At 39.9% G+C, this 24761-nt stretch overlaps 1 protein-coding gene and 2 pseudogenes across 2 annotated transcripts in view; 2 read left to right on the top strand and 1 right to left on the bottom strand.

Moving 5' to 3' along the window:
* The window catches only part of TMEM116 (transmembrane protein 116), a 93185-nt gene that overhangs the window by 16415 nt on the left and 52009 nt on the right, over window positions 1-24761 (top strand). For both annotated transcript variants that reach the window (XM_026456570.1, XM_026456569.1), the window contains exon 4: window positions 11379-11510. In XM_026456570.1, coding sequence (XP_026312355.1) covers window positions 11379-11510 — 132 coding nt within the window. The remainder of the gene's footprint in view (window positions 1-11378; window positions 11511-24761) is intronic.
* LOC111537089 lies at window positions 2510-2758 on the top strand (annotated as a pseudogene).
* On the bottom strand, window positions 9162-10675 carry LOC111544447 (annotated as a pseudogene).

Raw genomic sequence — 24761 nt, 5'->3', positions numbered from 1 at the left:
CACTGCAAGCTCCACCTCCCAGGTTCATGCCACTCTCCTGCCTCAGCCTCCTGAGTAGCTGGGACTACAGGTACCTGCCACCATGCCCAGCTAATTTTCTGTATTTTTAGTAGAGATGGGGTTTCACCATGTTAGCCAGGATGGTCTCAATCTCCTGATCTTGCGATCCGTCCACCTCGGCCTCCCAAAGTGCTGAGATTACAGGTGTGAGCCACCACACCTGGCCCCGAGATTAACCATTAAATGTGGATTTCTTTGGTATGCGTTAATTGCTAAGGCTAAGGAAACAGAATGTTGTCTGAATCCAATATTCACTCTAAGCATAGCAGGAGCTTGCCTAGAGGTGAGTTCTCGGATTTTGATACTTTAGCAAAGTTACTACTGGGACTAGGAGATAGTTTAAAAACCTTAGTATATGAAACATACTTATTTTGCTTCTCTGGCCTTCTAGGCAATTGCAATTTTATGGTGAAAACAGAGTAAAAATACATCTTAAACTATTGATACCAAAAAGATCAAATTAAAAACCTTCCTGATTAACAGAGTACTAGGGAGAGTGATGTATTTTCTAGCTTAGTAAACATATTTTAAGAGAAATATAACAGCTATTTTCTAACCAGACCAAATAGCACAAAATTAGGCAAAGCATAGGTCAGGACGTGTATGGGAGAGCTTTTATATGTGGGAAATGCCATTGGGTTTTATTGGGCCCACTTTAATAATAAAAATAACTTCTGTATGTTAAACGCTTACTATTTTCCAACTATGCTCAGTGCTTTACATACTTTATCTCGTTGGTCCTCATCAATCTATAAGAGGGATAGTATTAGGCCCATTTCACAAAAGAGGAAATTGTGGTTCAAGGTCAGGAAATAATTTGTTCAAGTTACACAGTAAGTAGAAGAGCAGAGTTGTTTTTTTCTTTTTTTTTTTTCTTTTTTCTTGAGACAGAGTCTCACCCTGTAACCCAGGCTGGAGTGCAGTGGCACGATCTTGGCTCACTACAACCTCTGCCGCCCAGTTTCAAGTGATTCTTCTGCCTCAACCTCCTGAGTAGCTGGAATTACAGGTGACTGCCACTGTGTCCAACTAATTTTTTTTTTTTTTGAGACAGAGTTTCACTCTTGTTGCCCAGGCTGGAGTGCAGTGGTGCAACCTCCGCTCATTGCAACCTTCGCCTCCTGGATTCAAGCAATTCTCCTGCCTCAGCCAGCATTTCACCATCTTGGCCTGATTGATCTTGAACTCGTGACCTCCTGATCCACCTGCCTGGGCCTCCCAAAATGCTGGGATTACAGGTGTGAGCCCGGCCAAGAGCAAGGATTTTTTAAAAGTCCATACTCTTAACTAATTGCTCTCCAAATTAAAAAAAAATTAGTATTTATTATATTCTAGATACATTTGCTCAGTGCTTTCAATGTATTTTTCATTTAATCCTTAAAAAGCTTTGAGATGGATATTATTAGTCTGATACTGTAGACAAGGAAACTGAATCCTGGTAAGGTTAGGGGACTTTCCTAAGTTCTTACAGCTAGTAAGTGTTGGAGCTGGAATTTGAATGCAGCCTTGTCTTGTTCCAGAGCCTCTGCCCCACACACTTTTAAACCACCAAAATATAATGTCCAATGAAAATGGATTTTGAAGTTTCAGAGGTAGATTGTGACTACATAAGTCAAACTGGAAAGTAAAAGTCTTGATACTGTATTGTCATTGCCTGCTAAAGTAATTTTAAGTCAAACATCTTCTGATTCAGATTTTCCTACTGTTTATTTCCTTTGCTGGAATTTGAGTTCAGATGTGATTAAGTTAATAAAGTATGAGTTACACAATAGAGCTAAGCTTTATCTCTGAAAGCAGGGTTTCTCAACCTCAGCTTTATTGAGGTTTAGGGCTAGATAATTATTTGTAGTCCTGTACATTAGGATGTTTGGCAGCCTTTATCAGCTAGATACTAGAAGTAAACCCTCTGTTCTTCATTTGTGACAACCAAAAATTTCTTCAAACAACGCCAAATGGTCCAGGTGTAGTGGCAGGTGCCTATAGTTCTAGCTACCCAGGAGGCCGAGGTGGGAGGATTGCTTGAGCACAGTAGTTCAAGGCTGCAATGAGCTATGATCATATCACTGCACTCCAGCCTGGGTGACAGAGCAGGACCTTATCTCTTAAAAAGAAAAAAATTGCTGAATGTCCCTGTGAGGGTGGGATCGGGACGAAATTGTTCTTGTTTGGGAACTACTGTCCAAGGTGACTTTCTGACATAACAGTGGGTTGGGACTGTATAAAGATATAAGGTGTTAACGTCTAATTTGGCTTAGTACGTGACTTTTTTTTCTTATTATTTATAATTAAAACAAAATAGAGATGCTCTTGAGTAGGGAGAGCTCTTGGTTTATTCTGCCTATGGTTTAAATTAAAGACAAATAGAGAGGAAAGCACCAGCCATGGTGGCGACAAGTGCCTTGTGGCAACAGAGAAGAATCAGTTGGACCTCAGGGGAGCTTGGATGGTCATGACCTTTACCTTGTACTCACTGCTGCAGGCAGCCCTGCTCTGTGTCAGCGCCATCACCATGCTGCACAAGGAGAGATTCCTCAAGAACATTGGCTGGAGAATAGACCAGAGAATTGGTGGATTCGGGGAGGAGCCAGGAATTAAATCTCAGCTAATGAACCATATTCAATCTGTAACAACTGTAATGAGAATGCCATTGATAATAGTAAACTCAATTGCAACTGTGTTACTTTTATTATTTGGATAAACATCAGTGGAGGAAATAGAGACTCAGAAGAGATGCTAGCAGAAGTTATTATTTAGGTCATTATTGGAGTAAAGGCTGAGACACGAGGATCACTTGAGCCTGGAAGGCTTAGTAAGTAAGTAAGTAAGAAAGACTGCAGTAAGTAAGACTGCAGTAAGCCGAGATCGGGCCACTGCACTGCAACCTGGGTGACAAAGTGAGACCCTATTTCAAAAAAAAAGAAAAAAAAATCAGATCATGAGAGGCAGTAACTCTCCAGGATTGGAATAATTTGCTCACTCTTAATAGTAGCTCACTCTGTGCTGAGATTGTTAAAAGAGCGCGTAAGTCTGTTGCTTCTGTTTTTAAAGGTATTTTTCTATCTCTCATTTCTCAGGGATGAATTTTTTTAAAATGTTTTGAAGTTTTTTGGGACTTAGCCATGATGTGAGTGCTTATCCCTAGATAAAATTTAAAGGATTTTTAAAAAGTAATTGCTACATGTAAAATGATAAATAGGTAATTTGAGTAATTTTCTTTTGAACCACTTGATTAATTATTTTGTTTGTATATTGGTTCAGCTATGAATAATTCAAATTTATAGACACTATTGAGGAGTAATACTCTCTGATATATCAAGGAGAATTGTGTTAGTCACATGATGATTTTGTTTTACTTTTTTAATGCATGTATTTTATTAATTGGCCTAAATGATGAGACCAGACCAGTATCTGCATATTTTCATTTTTAGAAAAATCTACAAAGGTCTACCCTTTTTACAATGATGACTTAAAAAAAAAAAGCAGCATGAATATTAGCCTGCAAGAGCAGTTCTAAACAACCACAATTAAACTATACTACACAAGAAGACTGTTGTGAAGCATTTACCTCCACCAAAATCATTCCAGTTCCATTTCTTGGTAAAGTGGCATACTGTGGGTTGTGATTCTTAATTCTTCATTGTGTTTGTCAATAGGATATTCATGCTGGATAGGTTGTCTTTTGTTTATTTTTTTATGTCTCAAATCATCTTGTGGGATTGTTTGCTCATCTCATAATACAGTTTTAAGCAGAAAGGTTGAAACAATGTAAATGGTTTTTGTGAAAATTATTAGTTGCTATATATATGTGTATATATAATATACACACATATACACATATATATGTGTATATATAATACACACACATACGTGTATATAATATACGTACATGTGTATATAAAATACACATACACACATGTGTGTATATAATACATACACGTGTGTGTATATATAATATACACACATACGTGCATGTATATAATATACACACATACACACGTGTATATAATATACACACATACACACATATACACACACATGTTTGTGTATATATATATAACTTTTTTTTTTGAGATGGAGTCTTGCTCTGTAGCCCAGGCTGGAGTGCAGTGGCACAATCTCGGCTCACTGCAAACTCCATCTCCCAGGTTCAAGTGATTCTCCTGCCTCAGCCTCCTGAGTAGCTGGGACTACAGGCATGTTTTTTATTTTTATTTTTTTAATTTATTTTTTGTTTTTTATTTTATTTGTAGAGATGGAGTCTCACCATGTTGCCCAGTCTGGTCTTGAACTCCTGGGCTCAAGCAGATCTCCTCCCTCGGCCTCCCAAAGTGTTAGGATTGTAGTCATAATCCACTGAGCCCGGCCTAGAACTGATTAGATGGAGTCTCACTCTGTTGCTCAGGCTGGAGTGCAGTGGCGCAATCTCGGCTCACTGCAACCTCTGCCTCCTGGGTTCAAGTGATTCTCCTGCCTCAGCCTCCTGAGTAGGTGGGATTACAGATGTCCACCACCATGCCCAGCTAATTTTTTTGTATTTTTAGTAGAGACAGAGTTTCACCATATTGGTCAGGCTGGTCTCGAACTCCTGACCTCAGGTGATCTGCTCGCCTCAGCCTCCCAAAGTGCTGGGGATTACAGGTATGAGCCCCTGCGCCCGGCCTCATAAGGCTATTTCTTGAATTAATGATCAGAATTATGTTCTTGCTCACAAAAGCTGCATGGCTGCTTTTCTTCTCCAGGGATTATTTATGTGAAAGTTGATTATATATATTGGATCATTTTTGTCATACCAAACTAAATCAGAGTCGAGAAGCCAGGGGGAACAAGCTCTCAGAGCACACAGCACCTGCTCCGATAATTAATATTTTCACAAGCCCAGCTACTGAAATGGCTCAGTATAACCCTGAGACCAGTTTGACCTTGTAGTCAAATGACTTGCCGAAATGACTTGCCTGACTCTTAGGACCAGTTTTACATACCATGGTCACTCACTAATCAGAGTTTGCCAACTCCCAAAACTTTCTCTGGTGCCAGTGAGGTTGCTTTCAAAATAACATGTACTATTTCCCTTTCTAATAAAACTCAGTCATCTCTTTGTTCTTCGAACATGTTCAAGACCACCCAGTCTGTGTGTATGCCCTGAAACACAATTCTTGCTTCCCAAATAAAACATTTTAAATTTAGAGATTTGTCTCTATATATTTCTTGACTTCACCATTTCATATTTAGTCTTAGTTTTTTAAATCTCTTAACAGTTATAAACTTGTGATAGGTCATAAGCCAGTAGAATCTGTGACTGTGCCATCCAGCTGGAATTTTAGCAAGCTTACCCAGAGAAAAGGCCATATGTGGTTAACATAATAGCTGATATTTATTAAATACTTTATACTTTTAAATGTTTTATTACATATTAGTTCACTTGTTTATGTTTCTGTTAGCCAAGGCAACGTGACCGTCTAACCCTATTAACAAGATATTAATTAGCATCTTACCTCTTTTTCTGGTTTGGGAAAAATATATGAGACAAATCCTCTTGTACAGGTGGGCTTGGGAGAAAGAGATGAGAAAAGTTCTCTTTTGTATATATAGGGAGATTAGTTCTCATATTAGGTAATATCTGTTTTTTTTTGTTTGTTTGTTTTGTTTTGTTTTTTTTTTTTTTTAGATAACAGGATTTTGCAATGTCACTCAGGCCATAGTATATAGCCTACTGTAGCCTCAAACTGCTAGACCCAAGCGATCCTGCCACCTCAGCTTCCTGAATAGCTGGGACTACAGGTGCATGCCACCATAGCCAGCTAATTTTTTGATTTTTAATTTTGTAGAGACAGGGGTCTCGTTATGTTGCCAAGGTTGGCCTGGAACTCCTGGCTTCATTCAGTCTTCCCGCCTCAGCCTCACAAAGCACTGGGATTACAGGCTTGAGCCACAATGGTTGGCCAGGACTTTAAAATTTGTAAATGTATTTTTTTATTGTGAGATATATCAGACATGAACTAGAATGCATGAAACATATATGTACTGTTTAAAGAATGATTATAAACAAACACTAGTGACAAGAAATGGAACATTACCTGTACCTCCAGACATATACCTGTTGAGGTTCTTCCCAATCACAGCTCTCCCTCTCACCTTTAGAGATAATCAGTATCCAGATTTTTGTGATAAGCATTTTTTTACTCTTATGTACAGTTTACCAGAAATGTATGTATGTTTAAACAATTTAGTTTTGCTCGTTTTTGAACTCGATATAAATGGAATAATGCTATATGTGTTTTTGTATGTATTGTTTTGTGAGTTGCTTTTATCCCTCAATATTATTTGTGAGATGTATCCATGTTGTATAGAGCACAAGGTCATTTCATTTTCATTGATGTTTGGTATTCTGTAGTATGAATATACTAGAGTTTATTTACCTGCTTATGCTGCTATAAGCATTCTTGTACATGTTTTCTTGTACATAATAAGCATTCTTGTATAAGCACTCTTGTACATTATGCTGCTATAAGCATTCTTGTACATGTTTTCTGGTGCACAAATGCACAAGTTTATCTAGTGTATTTGCCCAATATCAGAATTGTCATAGGATTTCCACTGCCCCTAAATTAATGCCAAACTCTTTTCCAACTGGTTGTGCCAGCAGTGTATAAAGGGTCCTGTTGCTTTTTGTTCCCATTAATACTCTCTGTTATCAGACTTAAAATTTTTGCCATGGGTGTATAATTATTTTCTTATTGTAGTTTTAATTTTTCATTTCCTTTATTACTAATAAGGTAGGGCATATTTTCATATGTTTATGGCCATTTGGACTCTCAGGAAAGGGAAAGGGGGAAAGAGGAAAAGGAAAGGAGAGGACCCTATGTATAGGGAGATGTTAAAACATATCAGAAGTCTTTGGCAGGGCAAAGGAGGACAAAACGAGGTGAGGTTTGCTTGCACTTCTCTCTAGGTCTATGTTAGTCTTTGTACTAACATAGCAGACCCCCTGAAACTATTGCTATGGAATAAAATGACATAGAATGTAAAAAAAAGGTTTATAGTTTTTGCCCTTTCACATTTTGGTCTTTAAACCACTTGGAACGGATTTTTTTTTTTTTTTTTTTTTTTGAGACAGGGTCTTGTTCTGTTGCCCTGGCTGAAGTACAGTGATGCATTAATGGCTCACTGCAGCCTCGACCTCCTGGGCTCAAGTGATCCTCCTGCCTCAGACTCCCAAGTAGCTGGGACCACAAGTGTGTGTCACCATGCCCAGCTAATTTTTTTGTTTTTTATTTTATTTGTGGAGATGGAGTCTCACCATGTTGCCCAGTCTGGTCTTGAACTCCTGGGCTCAAGCAGATCTCCTCCCTCGGCCTCCCAAAGTGTTAGGATTGTAGTCATAATCCACTGAGCCTGGCCTAGAACTGATTAGATGGAGTCTCACTCTGTTGCTCAGGCTGGAGTGCAGTGGCGCAATCTCGGCTCACTGCAACCTCTGCCTCCTGGGTTCAAATGATTCTGCTGCCTCAGCCTCCTGAGTAGGTGGGATTACAGATGCCCACCACCATGCCCAGCTAATTTTTGTATTTTTAGTAGAGAGGGGGTTTTGTCATGTTGGCCAGGCTGGTTTTGAACTGCTGACCTCAGGTGATCTGCCCACCTCCCAAAGTGCAGGGATTACAGACATGAGCCACCGTGCCCGTCCTAGAACTGATGTTTTGAATGTAGTGTGATACAAAGTAGGAGCCTAATTTCATTTTTTTTTCCCTGTATGGATACCCAATTGTTCTAGCTTCATATTTTGAAAAGACTGTCTCTTCTCCACTGATTGAAAAAGCCACTTATATCATACATCAGAGATCTATATATATATTGCTGGGCTTAATTTGGGATAGTTTCATTCTCTTCACCTATTTGTCCATCCCTGTACTAGTACCACAGTATCTTCTCTCTAGGTCTATGTTAGTCTTTGTAGGGAGACCCCCTAAAACTATTGCTACGGAATAAAAGATGAAATGCTTCTGATTATTGTAATTACAAAATTGCATGCAGGACTGTGTAAAGACAATGTCAGGTTGGACTGCCAAAATGAGCCAACAGCACGTGATGTGCTTCCCCCTGCAGAGAGCCTATAAACGGATGTGCAGTCAGGGAGGTTTCACATCACCAAGATTCCTATCCCAGAAAAGCAGATGTTCATAGCTCTGGGAATGGAATGAGACCCTTGTGGAGAGCCTATAAACGGACACATGAGGGGCACCTGTTCATATGGATAAGATAGGGTTATAAACGCCCTTATCTTGCCACGGCTCTTCTAGGTCTTTTTAGGGTTAAGGCATACTCCCTTCTGAGAATTTGTGGTCTAACTGGTTGTTTCACGTCCTGTTTCTATTGATTGTTTGCAACCAGCTTTTACTGCAGTTATTATTGCTGATTAGTATCTTACTAAACATAGGTTATGGATAGACTGTGTTTCTGTTTCAAGGCTCTGTTAGAAATTGCTGATGCACACACTATATTGTAAATTCTTATCTCTGTATATTGCACTTCTGCATACTGATGTTATGTTAAAGAATTATTTCATCTCCATGTGATCATCTCACCTCATAATCAAACGACACTAAATCCCTCACTAACCTACCCCTGCCCTCACTAAACTTATAAATGCTGGTATATCCAGTGCATTGGTGGCATTGCAGGACCAGAAGGTGGTGACCCCCCTGGACCCAGCTTTCACTATTTCGTGTTTGTCTTTTATTTCTCAACCTGCCAATCCGTCTGGCAACAAAGAAAGAGCCCTGTCGCATTGCAGGCTGCTGGCCAGATCTTGCAATAAGTCTTAAGATGAGGTGGGGCAAGTTCTCCTTCTTTCTTTTTTAAGAGTGTCTTGGTTATCTTAATATTTCGTATTTTTTTCCCTGAAGAATTGGGTTTATTTCAACAGTAAATTTGAAATTCTTGACTTAAGCAAGAGTACTATAGTAATAATATCAGGAACAGACAATTTCCTACACTGTCAAATATATGAAAGTTCCTTTTGTACTTTTTTCAGCACTGATCAGCAAGCAGATTCAGTCCACATTTACTTTGATCTATCTGCTAAGTTAACCCAAGCCGCTTCTTCAGAGATTCTGGCATTTAGAATCATAGATAAACTACTTTAGTGCAGTCAGAGTACCAGTCATAATGATACAGGCAAACAGTCCCTTCCATACACCTTTAAATCCAAGTCTCTGGAGAACTTGAGAAGCACTGCTACCTTTTTCTTTATTCAACACAAATACCACAGAATCATCAGGGTGAGAAACAATTGCACAAAACACTCCAGGTATGTAACCTGCTACAAATGTTACAACCAGCTTCTCTGCCTTTGAACATTCACTGCAGGGCTTCTGAACCACAAACTTGTACAATGTTTCAGCAGTACCTTAAAAGCAGGCAAACTTATCATGGCATATGCTATCTGTCTCATCCAGAGAGGAGCAACCCCTCTGTAGAATGTTTTTAGGCCTTCTTCCTTATACATCTTGGAAGCTGCATCCCTCAAAGTCTTGGTCTAACCTGGTTGGGTTTGAATTTGAACCTTAGCAGCTTCCATAGGGCAATTACAGCAAATAATTCAGCACTGGCAGAGGCAGCCAAATATAGTGATGTGCACCAGAGATAACATGCTCTGGGAGTATGTTGCTGTACAAAACTTTAAAGACTTCACAAAAGCCAAACTTGCAGAGCCCCTGCATGGAGTGACCAGTGAAAGTTAGAGCCCGTCCTTTAGCCAAACAATGAACACCATCCTCCTTAAGTGTAACTGAGAATCCGTTAAATATGCCCTTGTACTTTTGGGGGTCCACCTGCATACAGCATTTCACTAAACCTAGGGGAATGACCACAGTGTGTGTCAGACCACAACCTAAGACCCCATGAGAGCCACACAGTGCATAATACTTCGTGGAGTCAAAATCACAACTGTACTTTTATAAGGCAGCAGCTGCCAGGTTAAGAGAGCAGTGAGGAAGGCCTGTGGATCCTGTGGGGCTGCTGTGGAGGTCCGTGAGGCCATTGTCCACAAGCTGCAGGTGTGGTGCGTTAAAGGGGTTTGCCCATGCCAGGTGTGCCATGGATGAGAGCTTCTCCCTAAGATGCCAAACACCCAACCGTTACTCCCTTGGATTGTGGCTCACAGGGTGATATTTCGTATTTCTACATCAGATTTAGAGTCAGCTTGTCAAGTTCCACAGGAAAGTAGGTTGAGATTTCGTTGAGATTGCATTTAATCTATAGAACAATGTAGGCAGAATTGAAATTTTTATAGTATTGCGTCTTACAATCTATAAGCATATGACATATTTCTTCACTTTAGACCTCCTTTAGGAGTCCCTCAATAAATGTTTTATAATTTTCTCCACAGAAGGACCAAAACTATTTTTAGATAAGTGGGAATGGGGATGCCAAAAGGAGAAGGATAAGCAGACAAATTTCACCAGTGTGGTCAGAAATTGAAAGGCAACATGTACAGTTCATTCTGACATTTTTCAGTATTACTGACTTTTTACCCTGACTTTTTATTACTATAAACATGTTTTCATTTTCTTTAAGTCTTCAGCCACATCCCTAAACACTTAGCAAACTACCTCATTTTTTATATTTAGAAGATGTTGCCACCGGGCGCAGTGGCTCACACCTGTAATCCTAGCACTTTGGGAGGCCGAGGCGGGTGGATCATGAGGTCAGGAGATCGAGACCATCCTGGCTAACATGATGGAGCACTGTCTCTACTAAAAATACAAAACATTAGCCGGGCGCAGTGGCAGGCGCCTGTAGTCCCAGCTACTTGGGAGGCTGAGGCAGGAGAATGGTGTGAACCTGGGAGGCGGAGCTTGCAGTGAGCTGAGATCGTGCCACTGCACTCTAGCCTGGGTGACAGAGCAAAACTCTGTCTCAAAAAAAAAAAAAAAAAAAGTAGAAGATGTTGCCTGTGCCACTAAAGCACTCTCAATTGTCTCCTTGTGGTACATGTCCACTGCAAAATTTCTTATCTTTCCACTCTTTTTTTAACCCTGTACCTAAGAAAGGAGTGTCCCTGTGAGTAAGAAGTGTCAGTACTAATCTATCCATGAGTACTCTGATTCCAGAACAGTTGGGATAATTGTAGTTATAGTGGTTATAGATTCCTTCCTATCTGTAGTCTTCATTTGCATTCCCCACAATCAGCCAATGGCAGAGGCCCCAGAAAAATGATGCCAGTTTCCTACTAGAAACATAAAATGTAAGAATTGTTACGTTGTTAACATTCTTCTAGCTACATCATGTATGAAATGAGGATTTTATTACTTTGACAGATAAGACCACTTTTTTATCTGAGCTTCTGTGACCTGCTCCTGGGACTTTGCTGGCTCACAGAGACACTTCTCTATGGAGCTTCTGTAGCAAATAAGGACATCATCTGCTATAACCTACAAGCAGTGGGACAGGTAAGTGCTACAAGACTGTCACTGCACCTTGCAAGAAAGGCACACTCAGATCTAAATAGAAACAAAGATGATTCACCTTGGGAAGTGGAGACCCATTTATTTATTGTTACATTTTGAAACAATAGCTTTTATCTTTTTTCATACAAAAATACTATTTATTTATTATAGAAAATTTTGAAAATTCAGAGAAGCAAAAAGATAAATAATATTATCTTTACTCTTTAATTTTTTTTTTTTTTTTTTTTTTTTTTTTGAGACGGAGTCTCGCTCTCTCTCCCAGGCTGGAGTGCAGTGGCGTGATCTTGGCTCACTGCAAGCTCCGCCTCCCAGGTTCACGCCATTCTCCTGCCTCAGCCTCCCAAGTAGCTGGGACTACAGGCGCCCGCCACCATGCCTGAGTAATTTTTTGTATTTTTAATAGAGACGGGGTTTCACTGTGTTTGCCAGGATGGTCTCTATTTCCTGACCTCGTGATCCGCCCACCTTGAACTCCCAAAGTGCTGGGATTATTTTTTTTTGTTTTTTGAGACTGAGACTCAGTCTGTCACCAGGCTGGAGTACAATGGCGCAATCTCGGCTCACTGCAAGCTCCGCCTCCTAGGTTCAAGTGATTCTCCTGCCTCAGCCTCCCAAGTAGCTGGGACTACAGGCGTGCACCACCAGGCCCAGCTAATTTTGGTACTTTTAGTAGAGACTGGGTTTCACCATGTTGGCCAGGATGGTCTTGATCTTTTGACCTCATGATCTGCCAGCCTCAGGCTGGGATTACAGGTGTGAGCCACCGTCCCCAGCCAATGAATACTTTTTTATACCTGTTTTTATTATTCAACATATTGTGACCATACTTCCAGGTAATGAAATACTTTTCTATAACATCATTTGAAATGATTGGATGGTTTTGTGTTACAAGAATAAAATAAACATTGGATTTTGAAAATACTACAGATAATCATATATGGATCGTATATCTTTCATGAATTTTACCAATGGATTAATTCACATAGCGCCATCAGTATATAATACTGCTTCTATATTTCTGAGACATGTGGTGTGAAAAAAGTAAAGGTTAAAATGCAGCCTATGCTCACTGCTAGATATTTCCTTTGGAATTTGTTACTAGGGGGTAATTTCTTTCAATTTAGTAAGAAATTAATGATATATAATTGGTGGTATAAAATCTGTGCACTAATATATTACCAATCTCGTATGAGTTTAAAAAGTTTTAGAGTCATACTTTGCTCAGTCCCGCTAATAACCTCATGAATTAAATAGAATTAAGACTGTATTGTTTACTCAGATAATTATAGTCTTTGATCAGAAAAGTCTATATTAGAATCCTGGACCTGATTAACTTTGTAATGTTTGGCCAGTACCTAATCTTTCTGAACTTCAGTCTCCTAATCTGTAAAATGTTCATTAATAATATTTACTTTGTGCTTGGTACAGATGTGGTTAATGTTACTTTCTTTTTTTTTTTTTTTTTTTTTTGAGACAGAGTCTTGCTCTGTCATCTAGGCTGGAGTGCACTGGTGCCATCCAAGCTCCACCTCCCGGGCTCATACCATTCTCCTGCCTCAGCCTCCCAAGTAGCTGGGACTACAGGTGCCTGCCACCACGCCCAGCTAATTTTTTGTATTTTTAGTAGAGACAGGGTTTCACCATGTTAACCAGGATGGTCTCAATCTCCTGACCTCGTGATCTGCCTGTCTTGGCCCCCCAAAGTGCTGGGATTATAGGCATGAGCCACGGCACCCAGCCTGTTACTTTGTTTTTTTTTTTTACAACTTTATTGAGCTGTATCTATAGTAAACTATATGTATTTATGGTGTATAATTTAATCAGTTTTTACAGATGTATTCCCCTGTGAAATCATCACCACAATCAAGATAACAAACATTCCTGTTTCCATCACCCTCCAAATCATTTCAGATATGTTTTCCTTTACCTCGTTGAGCTATGTAGTATAATAACTGCTTTTAAAAATATTTGTTGGATATTTCCAATGTCTTTAGGCTGGTGTCTGTTGATTATCTTCTCCCATGAGAATGGGTCACATTTTCCTATTCTTTGTATGTCAGGTAATTTAGGATTGCATCTTAGATGTTATGAGTACTATGTTGCATAGAATCTGGGTCCTTTTGTAACTCTCTAGAGATTGTTAATACCTTTAGCAGGCAACCTGATTAGGTTTAGAATGTAAATTTGGTCTCATCATCTGTGGACAATGGTTCAAATCTCAGTTTAGTTCTATAAGCAAGCCTTGGCTATGTTGGTTTGAGACTGTCATGCACGTGTGTAGTAGACAGGTTAGACTGAGACTTGTTTGGATTAATACAGAGAATTAAAGCATCCCTTTTCCTGGCTGCCTTTCTTCTAGGATTCTCTCCATACTTTCCTGCCCAAAGGGAGCCCTTTTCTGATCTCTGTTTCCTTAAGATAGATTTCTATTAGAGTTGTAGGTGCCTTCATTGAGCACCATCATGACTGAAGTACATGCTTGAGCAAAACTAAGAGAAAAGAGAGGAAAAAGTTTGGGAAACTCACTTCTTCTGTTCAGTTTACTTCTCCAAGTTTGACTCCTTTCCACAATCTACCTGTTTTTGTTTACTTTTCAGAGTCTTCAAGTGGTTGTGTTTTATATTTTTCCTAGGATTCTTACTTGTAATCAGGGATGAGCTGGAGAGGGCTTACACACACTAGTTTGTGTTTTGTTTTTGTTTTTGAGACAGAGCCTCACACTATTGCCCGGGCTGGAGTGCAGTGGCATAATCTCGGCTCACTGCAACCTCTGCCTCCCAGGTTCAAGCGATTCTCCTGCCTCAGCCTCCCGAGCAGCTGGGACTACAGGCAAATGCCACCATGCCCAGCTAATTTTTTTTTTTGTATTTTACTAGAGATGGGGTTTCACCATGTTAGCCAGGATGGTCTCAATCTGGAATCACATAATATTTGTCCTTTTGTATCTGGCTTATTTCACTTAGCATGTCTTTAAGGTTTATCTTGTTGTAGCATGTGTCAGAATTTCCTGTGTTTTGAAGGCTGAGTAATATTCCATTGTATGGATAGACCACATTTGGTTTATCTGTTTATCTGTCAGTGGACACTTGGGTTACTTCCACCTTTTAGATGTTGTGAATATTGACGTACAAATACGTTTGAGCCCCTACTTTCAGTTCTTTTGTACATATACTCAGGAGTAGAATTATAGGATCAGATGGAAATTCTGTGTTTGATTTTTTTAGGAAACACCATATTTTCTATAACAGCAGTGCACAGTGCCCCGGTTTCCACATTCATGCCAACATTTGTTGCTGGTTTTTTTTTTTTTTTTTTTAAGTAATAGCCATCCTAATGGGTACAAAGTGGTATCTCATTGTGGTTTTGATTTACATTTCTCTAATCATTAGTAATGTTGGATAACTTTTCATGTGCTTATTGGCCATTTATATATCTTCTGAAGAAATGTCTCTTCAAGTCCTTTCCCTTATTTTTTTATTTTATTTTTTTAGGGGGCATGAAGTCTCGCTTTCTTACCCAGGCTGGAGTGCAGTGGCGCTATCTTGGCCCACTGCAACCTCCACCTTCTGTGTTCTAGTGATTCTCCTGCCTCAGACTCCTGAGTAGCTGGGATTACAGGTGTGTGCCACCACACCTGGCTAATCTTTGTAGTTTTAGTAGAGATGAGGTTTCACCATGTTGGCCAGGCTAGTCTTGAACTCCTGACTTCAAGCAATCTGCCTGCCTTGGCCTCCCAAAGTGCTGGGATTACAGGTGTGAACCACCATGCCCAGCCCCTTCCCCATTTTTTAATCAGATTGTTTGCTTTTTTGTTACTGAGCTGTAAGAGTTATTTATAAAGTATTTATATTAATCCCCTGTCAGACATACAATGTGCAAATATTGTCTCCCATTCTGTAGTCTGCCTTTTTATTCTGTTGTGTCCTCTGATGCACATAAGTTTTATAAATTTTGTTACAGTTCATTTTCTCTTTTGTTGCTTATGTTTTTGATGTCTTACCCAAGAAATCATTTTTAAATCCAACATTATGAAGCTTTTACACTATGTTTTCTTTTAAGAGTTTTATAGTTTTAGTCTTACATTTAAGTCTTTGATCTATTTGTAGATTTTTGTATGTGGTGTAAAGTAAGGGTCCAATTTCATTCTCATGCATGTGGATGTTCAGTTTTCCTGGTACCATTTATTTATTTATTTGAGACAGAGTCTTCGTCTGTTACCCAGGCTGGAGTGCAGTGACATGATCATGCCTCACTGTAGCCTCGACCTTCTGGGCTCAATTGATCTTCCCACCTCAGCCTCCCAAGTAGCTGGGACTATAGGTGCATGCCACCACACCTGGATAATTTTTGTATTTTTGGTAGAGATGGGGTCTCCTATGGTGCTCACACTAGTCTTGAACTCTTGGGCTCAAGCAGTCTTCCTGCCTCAGCCTTCCGTAGTGCTGGGATTACAGGCATGAACCACCATGCCTGGCCCCATTTGTTGAAAAGAATGTCCTTTCCCCATTGAATGATTGTGGCACCCTTGTCAAAATCATTTGATTATATATGTAGGATTTATTTCTGGGCTTTAAATTCTGATCCATTCGGTCTATATGAAACCAGAAAGTGTGAGTCTTCCAACTTTTTATTCTTTTTACTTTTTGAGACAGGGTCTTGCTCTGTCGCCCAGGCTGGAGTGCAGTGGCATGATCTTGGCTCACTGCAGCCTCGACCTTCTGGGCTGAAGTAATCCTCCTGTCTCAGCCTCCTGAGTAGCTAGGACCACAGGTACATGTCACCACACCTGGCTTTTTTTTTTTTTTTTTTTTTTTTTTATCTGTAGAGATAGGATCTTGCCATGTTGCTCAGGCTGGTCTCAAACCTCTGGGCTCAAGTGATCCTCCTACCTCAAACTCCCAAAGTGCTGGGAATACAGGCGTGAGGCATCATGCCCGGCCTCTTCTTTTTCAAGATTGTTTTAGCTATTCAGGGTCCCTTGAGATTCAATATGCATTTTAGTATGGTATATTTTATTTCTGCAAAAAAAAAAAAGTTATTGTGATTTTGATAGGGATTGCATTGAATCTGTCAGTCACTTAGGGTAGTATTGAACATCTTAACAACAGTAAGTGTTTCAGCCAGGTGTGGTAGCTCATGCCTACAATCCCAACGCTTTGGGAAGCTGAGGCAGGCAAATCGCTTGAGTCCAGGAGTTTGAGAACAGCCTGGGAAACATGGCGAGGCCCTGTCTCTACAAAAAATACAAAAATTAGCTGGGTGTGGTGGTGTGCGCCTGTAATTCCAGCTACTCTGGAGGCTGGGATGGGAGAATTGCTTGAACCCAAGAGGTTGAGGCTGCAGTGAGCCATAATTCCACCACGACACTCCAGCCTGAGCGACAGAGCGAGACCTTGTCTCAAAAAAACAAAAAACAAAAAACTACAGTAGTAACTCTTCCAGTCCATAAACATGGGTATCTTTCTATTTATTGGTGTCTTCTCTAATTTCTTTTAGCAAGGTTTTATACTGTTTAGTGTACAAGTCTTTTGCCTCCTTGGTTAAGTTTATTCCTAAGTATTTTATTGTTTTTAATGATATTGTAAATGGAATTATTTTCGTAATTTCTTTTTTGGATTGTTCATGTTGATACATAGAAGTGCATCTGATTTTTGCATGTTGTTTTGTATCTGGCTACTTGACTGAATTCTATTAATTGTTTGAACAGTTGCATGTGTATGTGTGTGCGCATGTGTAATCTTTAGAGTTTTCTACATATAAGATTGTGTTATCTGCAAACAAATATGATTTTATATCTTCCTTTTCAATTTCATTATCTTTTATTTCTTCTTGTTTTATTGACCTAGCTAGGACTTCGAAAACTATATTGAATAGAAGTGGTAAAAGCAGGCATCCTCATCTTGTTCTGAACTTGGAAGAAAAGCTTTGTCTTTCTTTCTTTTTTTTTTTTTTTTTGAGGCGGAGTCTCGCTCTGTCGCCCGGACTGGAGTGCAGTGGCCGGATCTCAGCTCACTGCAAACTCCGCCTCCCGGGTTTATGCCATTCTCCTGCCTCAGCCTCCGGAGTAGCTGGGACTACAGGCGCCCGCCACCTCGCCCGGCTAGTTTTTGTATTTTTAGTAGAGACGGGGTTTCACCGTGTTAGCCAGGATGGTCTCGATCTCCTGACCTCGTGATCCGCCCGTCTCGGCCTCCCAAAGTGCTGGGATTACAGGCTTGAGCCACCGCGCCCGGCCAAAGCTTTGTCTTTCATCATTGAGTATGATGTTTTCTCTGGGCTTTTCATTTATGGCCTTTATTTTTTTTTATTTTGTTTTTGCTTTTTTGTTTATGAAATGATTTAATATTGGTAAATGTATAATAAAATGGGAATTGTTATATACCTCTGGTGGAGGAAGACTATAAATTGGTAACATTTAAAACAATTTTCTTTAATGTTGTGGGTACATAGTAGATATATATATTTATGGGGGTACATGAAATATTTTGATACAGGCATGCAGTGTAAAATAATCACATGATGGAGAATGGGGTTATCCATCCCTTCAAGCATTTTTCCTTTGTGTTATAAGCAATACAATTATACTGTTTCAATTCTTTTAAACTGTACAATTAAGTTATTGTTGACTCTAGTCACCTTGTTGTGCTATCAAATAGTAGGTCTTATTTATTCTTTCTAACTATATATGTTTTTGTACCCATTATTATATATATATTTTGTACCCATTACTATATATATTTTTTGTACCCATTAACCATTTCCAACTCCTTCCTACCTTCCCACTACCCTTCCCAGCTTCTGGTACCATCCTTCTACTCTTTATGTCTATGAGTTCAATTGTTTTGATTTTTAGATTCCACAAATAGCTGCAAATATACGATGGTTGCCTTTCTGTGCCTGGCTTGTTTCACTTAATATAATGATCTCCAGTTCCATCTATGTTGTTGCAAATGACAGATCTCATTTTTTTTTATTGCTGAATAGTACTCCAGTGTATATATGTACTGGCCTTTATTTTGTTGAGATAGTTTCCTTCTGTTCCTAGTTTGGGGGTTTTTTTGGTGGCTTTTTTTTTTTTTTAATCATGAAAGGGTATTGAATTTTGTCAGATGCTTTTCTGCATTAATTGAAATAGTCATATAGTTTTTTCCTTACTTCTATTAATGTGATATGTTAATTGATTTTTGTGTATTGAACCATTCTTGCATTCCAGGAATAGCACCTATTTCGTCATGGTGTATAATCCTTTTAATGTGCTGTTGAATTTTGTTTGCTACTATTTTGTTGAGGATTTTTACAACAGTTTTCATCAGGGATATTGGTCTGTTGTTTTCTTGTAGTGTCATTGTCTGGCTTTGCTAAACTGGCTTCATAGAATGAGTTGGGAAGCATTGCATCCTATTCAACTTTTTGGAATAACTTGACAGATTTTGGTGGTAATTATTCTCTAAGTGTTTGATAGAATTTACCAGTAAAGCCATTTGGTTCTAGGCTTTGTGTTTGGGGAAACTTTTTGATTACTGATTAAATCTCCTTACTAGTTAGTGATAGGTCTGTTCCAATTTTCCATTTCTAAACTATTATTATTATTACTATTATTATTGTTTGAGACAGGGTCTTGCTCTGTCTCCCAGGCTGGAGTGCAGTGGTTCAATCACAGCTCATTGCAGCTTCGACCTCCTGGGCTCAAGCAATACTCCCACCTCAGACCCCCAAGTAGCTGGGACCACAGGTGCATGCCACCATGCCCAGCTAATTTTGTGGTTTTTATTTTTTTGAGACAGAGTCTTGTCTCATTGCCCAGGCTGGAGTACAGTGGCGTGATCTCAGCTCACTGCAACCTCCGCCTCCCAGACTCAAGCAAATCTCCTGCCTCAGCCTCCCAAGTGACTGGGATTACAGGCACATGCCACCATGCCTAGCTAATTTTTGTATTTCTAGTAGAGATGGGGTTTCACCATATTGGTCAGGCTGGTCTCAGACTCCTGACCTCAGGTGATCTGCCTGCCTCGGCGTCTCAAAGTGCTGGGATTACAGGCGGGAGCCACCATGCCTGGCCCCAGCTATTTTTTTTTTTTTTTTTAAGAGGGATAGACAAGGTCTCACTATGTTGCCCAGGCTAGTTTTGAACTCCTGTGCTCAAGTGGTCTTCCCACCTCAACCTCCCAAAGTATAATCCCAAAGTGGGATTACAGTCATCAATCACTGTGCCCAGCCTAAACTATTATTTTTAAAGACTGTATTCTTTGCTTTATGTAGTCACTGAAGTATCTTTACATTACCTTAGTGGTGAGCTTGTGATTGGTCAGAAATTTCCTTAGATTCCTCATACAAAAACAAACAAACAAAAACCTTTCATGGTCTTTGCAGATTGGTTCTGTATTGGGGCATTGTTTCAGTGCTTAGCTAGGTCATTTACACCTCTGCCTTAGCCTTTGCTTCCTACTTGCATGAAGCCTGAATGTCCATAGGAGTTGGAAATGTAGATTTTTTTCTGAGTATGTGTCCCACTCTGGACATGCATATGGCCTTCTAGATTCCCCAGTATCTGCATGGACTTTTCTTACTGATTGATTGATTGATTTTCTAAATTGACAAATAAAAATTGTATGCATTGGCCAGGCGCTGTGGTTCACGCCTGTAATTCCAGCACTTTGGGAGGCCAAGGAGGGCAGATTGCCTGAGCTCAGGAGTCTGCGACCAGCCTGGGCAACACGATGAAACCCTGTCTCTACTAAAATACAAAAAATTAGCCGGGCATGGTGGTGTGCACCTGTGGTTTCAGCTACTCAGGAGGCTGAGGCAGGAGAATTGCTTGAACCCGGGAGGCAGAGGTTGCAGTGAGCTGAGATTATCTCACTGCACTCCAGTCTGGGCAACAGAGCGAGACTGTCTCAAAAAAAAAAAAAAAAAAATTGTATGCCTTTATGATGTAAAACATAATGTTTTGATATATGTATACATTTTGGAATGGCTAAATCATGTTAGTCAACATATCCATTACTTCACATCTTAACATTTTGTGGTGAGAACATTTAAAATCTACTCTGTTGGCAATTTTCAAGTATATAATATTGTTGACTATAGTCACCATGTTGTACAATAGATATCCTGAACTTTTTTATCCTAACTGAAATTTTATATACTGTGACTAATGGATCCCCAGTATGCCTCCTCCCCACCTCCTAGCTCCTGGTAATCACCATTCTACAATCTACTTTTATGAATTCAACTTTTTATAATTTCACACATAAGTGAAATTATGCAGTATTGGTCTTTCTGTGTCTGGCTTATTTCAGTTAGGATAATATACTCCAAGTTTATCCTGTTGTTACAAATGACAAAATTTTCTTCCTTTTAAAGGCTGAATAGTATTCCATTATGTATATAAAGCATATTTTCTTTATCCATTCATCTATTGATGGACTCTTAGGTTGATTCCATATCTTAGCTATTATGAATACTAAATATACAGGATTTTTTTCAGAGTTCTTATTTCCCCATGTATTTCCTTCCCCAGACTCTTTCCCAGGCTTTTGGTTCTCTCTGCTGTTTGATCTGTCTGTTATCCCTTGCCCCAGAAGGCTGTGGCTAATGTATTTTCCTCTAAGTACTTTTGACATATGCTGTCTTTGAGGCCACTCCTGCTCTGAGAAAATTTCAAGGTGGATGAAATAAAAGCAAGCCCCTATGTTGATCCTGCAGGGAAGGACCAGACACACCAAAACACATAGCTACAATTATTTGAGAATAAGGTCCATATTGATCCCTGTGGCACTAACAACCTGCAAGAGGAATGCTGACTGCTGTCCCCACAGTTATTATTTAATTAGGGTGTTGGGAGTGGTAAGGGGGGTAAATTAAAATGCCATAAGACTCTCTTACCAAAATTTACCGTGTCTTCCTTCACTAAGCATTCCCCTGGGTTTTGTAAAATTTTGATTAGATTCTAGTGCTCAAAAGTTGGTTTTGACTGGTTTTTATCCAGCTTAATTGTTGCTTTAGTGGAAGGATAGATTTTTAGAGTTCTGTACTCCATCATTTTCTGTGATGTTACTCTATTTGTTTATTTTTTAAACAGATTAATTGAGGTATAATTGCAAACATGTCCTGACCTGCAGGACAGTCGAACAGACCCTGAAAGGGGGAGTGGGAATGGAGGAGACAAGAAAACACGAGAAATGGAGACAAGACAAATATCCTGATCCAGTCTCGTTTAATGGTGGCAGTGCAATGCCTTATATAGGCTGGCAGGGGAAGAGGTTGGGCCAGGGCGGTAACGGGGGGCTGGGTTCTCTCAAATTACAATTGCGCATGCGCCGTGGGTTTGTAATTTTTCCCGGGCGGGGGATCGCGCCTGCGCCATAGGCTGCATATCTTCCTGGGCGCGAAAATGTTTGCGCACGCGCGGGAAAGGTTGGTGCGCGCGGGAAAAGTCTAGGCGCGTGCAGGAAAAGTTTTAGGCGTGCGTGGGAACAATTTATAATAAAGAACCCGGAAATGTGCCATCTTGTATCCGCTTTGCGGAGATCAAGCAACAGAGGTCGGCTAATTCCGGGCCTCATGGCTCCGGACAGGTCCCCCTTTTTTTATATATAATTGTGGCTAGAAGATTGTCCCTCGGGAACTGCGCCTGTCTTAGGTTGGAGTAATACATCTCATCACTGGTACCCGTCATGGGATTAGGCAGTAGCTTATGAAGGCCCTCCTGTCTTAGGTTAGTGAGAGATGATACTCTCTTACCCGTCATTGGCTGTCCAGTTCAGCGCATAGGGAAGGTGGTCATAATGGGTGTGAGTATGAACCACCGCGATCTTCTTGTTCTAGGTGATGATAATGGACCTGTATAGGTTTCGCTTGGATAGCCTTGACTTGTTCCTTAAGGAATGTCATGAGCTTATTAAAGACCAAAGGTCCTACAGAGAGTAAGAGCAATAGGCAAAGCAGGGGGCCCAGGAATGGCATAAGATAGGGAAGGAGTCCATGGAACTCAGTCCAAAACGGGTTATTGGTTATTTCTTTTCGTCGTTTCTCTAGGTCTTCTTGTAGACGCCTGATTTTATCTCTGACGATCCCAGATTTGTTGGCATAGAAACAGCACTTCTCCGTATCATTGTTGTATATATGCACGGGCCTCATGGGGATAACCGAAGCCGGCATAAACCTGGAATGCTTGGCAAATCAGCACCATGGTCCAGAAGGGCTTGTAGTTGGAGTTCATCTCTGCAATAGAGGAAAAAAGTACTCTCAGGGAGAAAATTACTCCCTGGATTGGCTATTGTTAGGTACCTGTCTTACCAGTCGCTCTGGTAGCCATCTGGCTGCATCATGAGTTTGAGAAAAAACACAAACTGAGCCTCTTCCCCAGATTAACACTGGGTCTGGACCATGCCATGTGTTGTCTAAGGGGTCTTTCCATTTAACCATGGCAAATTGTTTTTTGGACTCAGAATGCCAAAATTGATCGGCTGCTGATCTGTTGAGGTTATCCAAATTTTAAAAATTTAAAATAAAAAGTGTGTGATTAAGGATATTTCTAGGGGTGCCCTTAGTAGGGTGCCATTCTCCCTTTTTTATTTTGTCAATGGTGGTTTTTAAGGATAGGTGTGCTCTTTCAACTATTCCTTGTCCTTGAGCATTATATGGAATTCCAGTAATGTGTTTTATTTGTAATTTAAGACAGAAGTCTTGAAAGGCTTTGGATGTATAGCCAGGACCATTGTCTGTTTTTAGTTGTTTAGGCTTTCCAACTATGGAAAAACAGTGTAGTAAATGAGCTGTGACATGTTTGGTAGCTTCTCCTGTTTGTAAGGTGGCTAGTATAAATCCACTAAATGTATCTATACATACATGGATGTATTTTAAGTTACCAAATTCTGAATAATGGGTGACATCCATTTGCCAGATCATGTTGGGAACTAGTCCTCTTGGGTTAATTCCTAAGTGAGGGACTGGCAGGTATGTTATACAGGTCTGACATTGTTTAACTATTTGTCTTGCTTGTTCTCTAGTTATTTTAAACATCAGTCTCAAAGTTTGAGCATTAAGATGGTGTAAGGCATGAGTAGCCTGTGCTTGGGCTAGGTTTGTATTTGTAGCTATGGCTACCGTCTTGGTTGCCATATCAGCTAGTTGGTTGCCCTGGGATAGAGGTCCTGGTAATCCTGAATGAGCTCTAATGTGTCCAAGAAAGAAGGGAGTTGTTCTATTATGTATTAATTGTTGGCATTGTAAAAATAACTTGGCTGTGTCTGACACATGTTTGATTTGTGCTACAGTCTCAAGTAAAGGTATTGAGTGAGCTAAGTATGCACTGTCAGTATAAATATTAAGGGCCTGATCAGGGAAGGCTGACAGCACCGCAGTTAGGGCCTGCAATTCTACTAGCTGAGCCGAGGTATGGTTGGTTTTGAATTTAACAGTGGTGTCAGCAAAGGTATATGCAGCAGTTCCTGTGGATGACCCATCAGTGAATACTAATAAGGCATTGTCTAAAGGCGTCTTACTGATGACATGAGGGAAAACAAAAGCATGTAGTTTACAAAATTGGATAAGCTTATTTGGTGGGTAATGGTTATCTAAGTTACCGGCATAAGAGGTGCAAGCAAGCGGCCACATTTCAGTGTTTTGCATTAGCCAATGGATTTGTGGCTTAGAATAAGGTTGTATAATCGTAGAGGGTTCAATTCCAAAATATTTTTTGCTGTTGTCTCTACCTAAGATGATTAAATCTGCTATGGCATCATAATAGGGGAGTAATACCTTTTTGGGAGATGAAGGCAAATGGACCCACATAATAGGGTTATTTTGCCAGAATAAACCAGTAGGTGTTAGTGTTGTGTTAAAGATTAAAAAGGTTAATGACTGTGAATAGTCTATGTTAGTAACAAATTGTTCAGCAATGGCCGTCTCTACCCTATTAAGTGATAAAAGAGCTTCTTTTGATAACGACCTAAGGGACTTAGGGTTGGGGTCACCTCTCAGGGTGTCAAATAAAGGTTTTAAGTCTCCCGTGGTGAGTTTTAAGTAGGGTCGAAGCCAATTTATGTCTCCAAGGAGCTTTTGGAAATCATTGAGGGTTTGTAACTTATCTTTACGGATAACTGCCTTTTGATTAGTAATTTTAGGTCCATTTATTTGAAAACCTAAATATGTGTAAGGGTCTTGTAGTTGTATTTTCTGGAGCTATTTGTAACCCCGCTGTGGTTAGTTTTTGTTTGAGTTGAGCAAAAC

This window comes from Piliocolobus tephrosceles, chromosome 10 (assembly GCF_002776525.5).
Source record: "Piliocolobus tephrosceles isolate RC106 chromosome 10, ASM277652v3, whole genome shotgun sequence".
Classification (NCBI taxonomy): Eukaryota; Metazoa; Chordata; class Mammalia; order Primates; family Cercopithecidae; genus Piliocolobus; species Piliocolobus tephrosceles.
The sequence above is the reverse complement of the archived record's forward strand: the minus strand, read 5'-3'. Positions and strand labels throughout refer to the sequence as shown.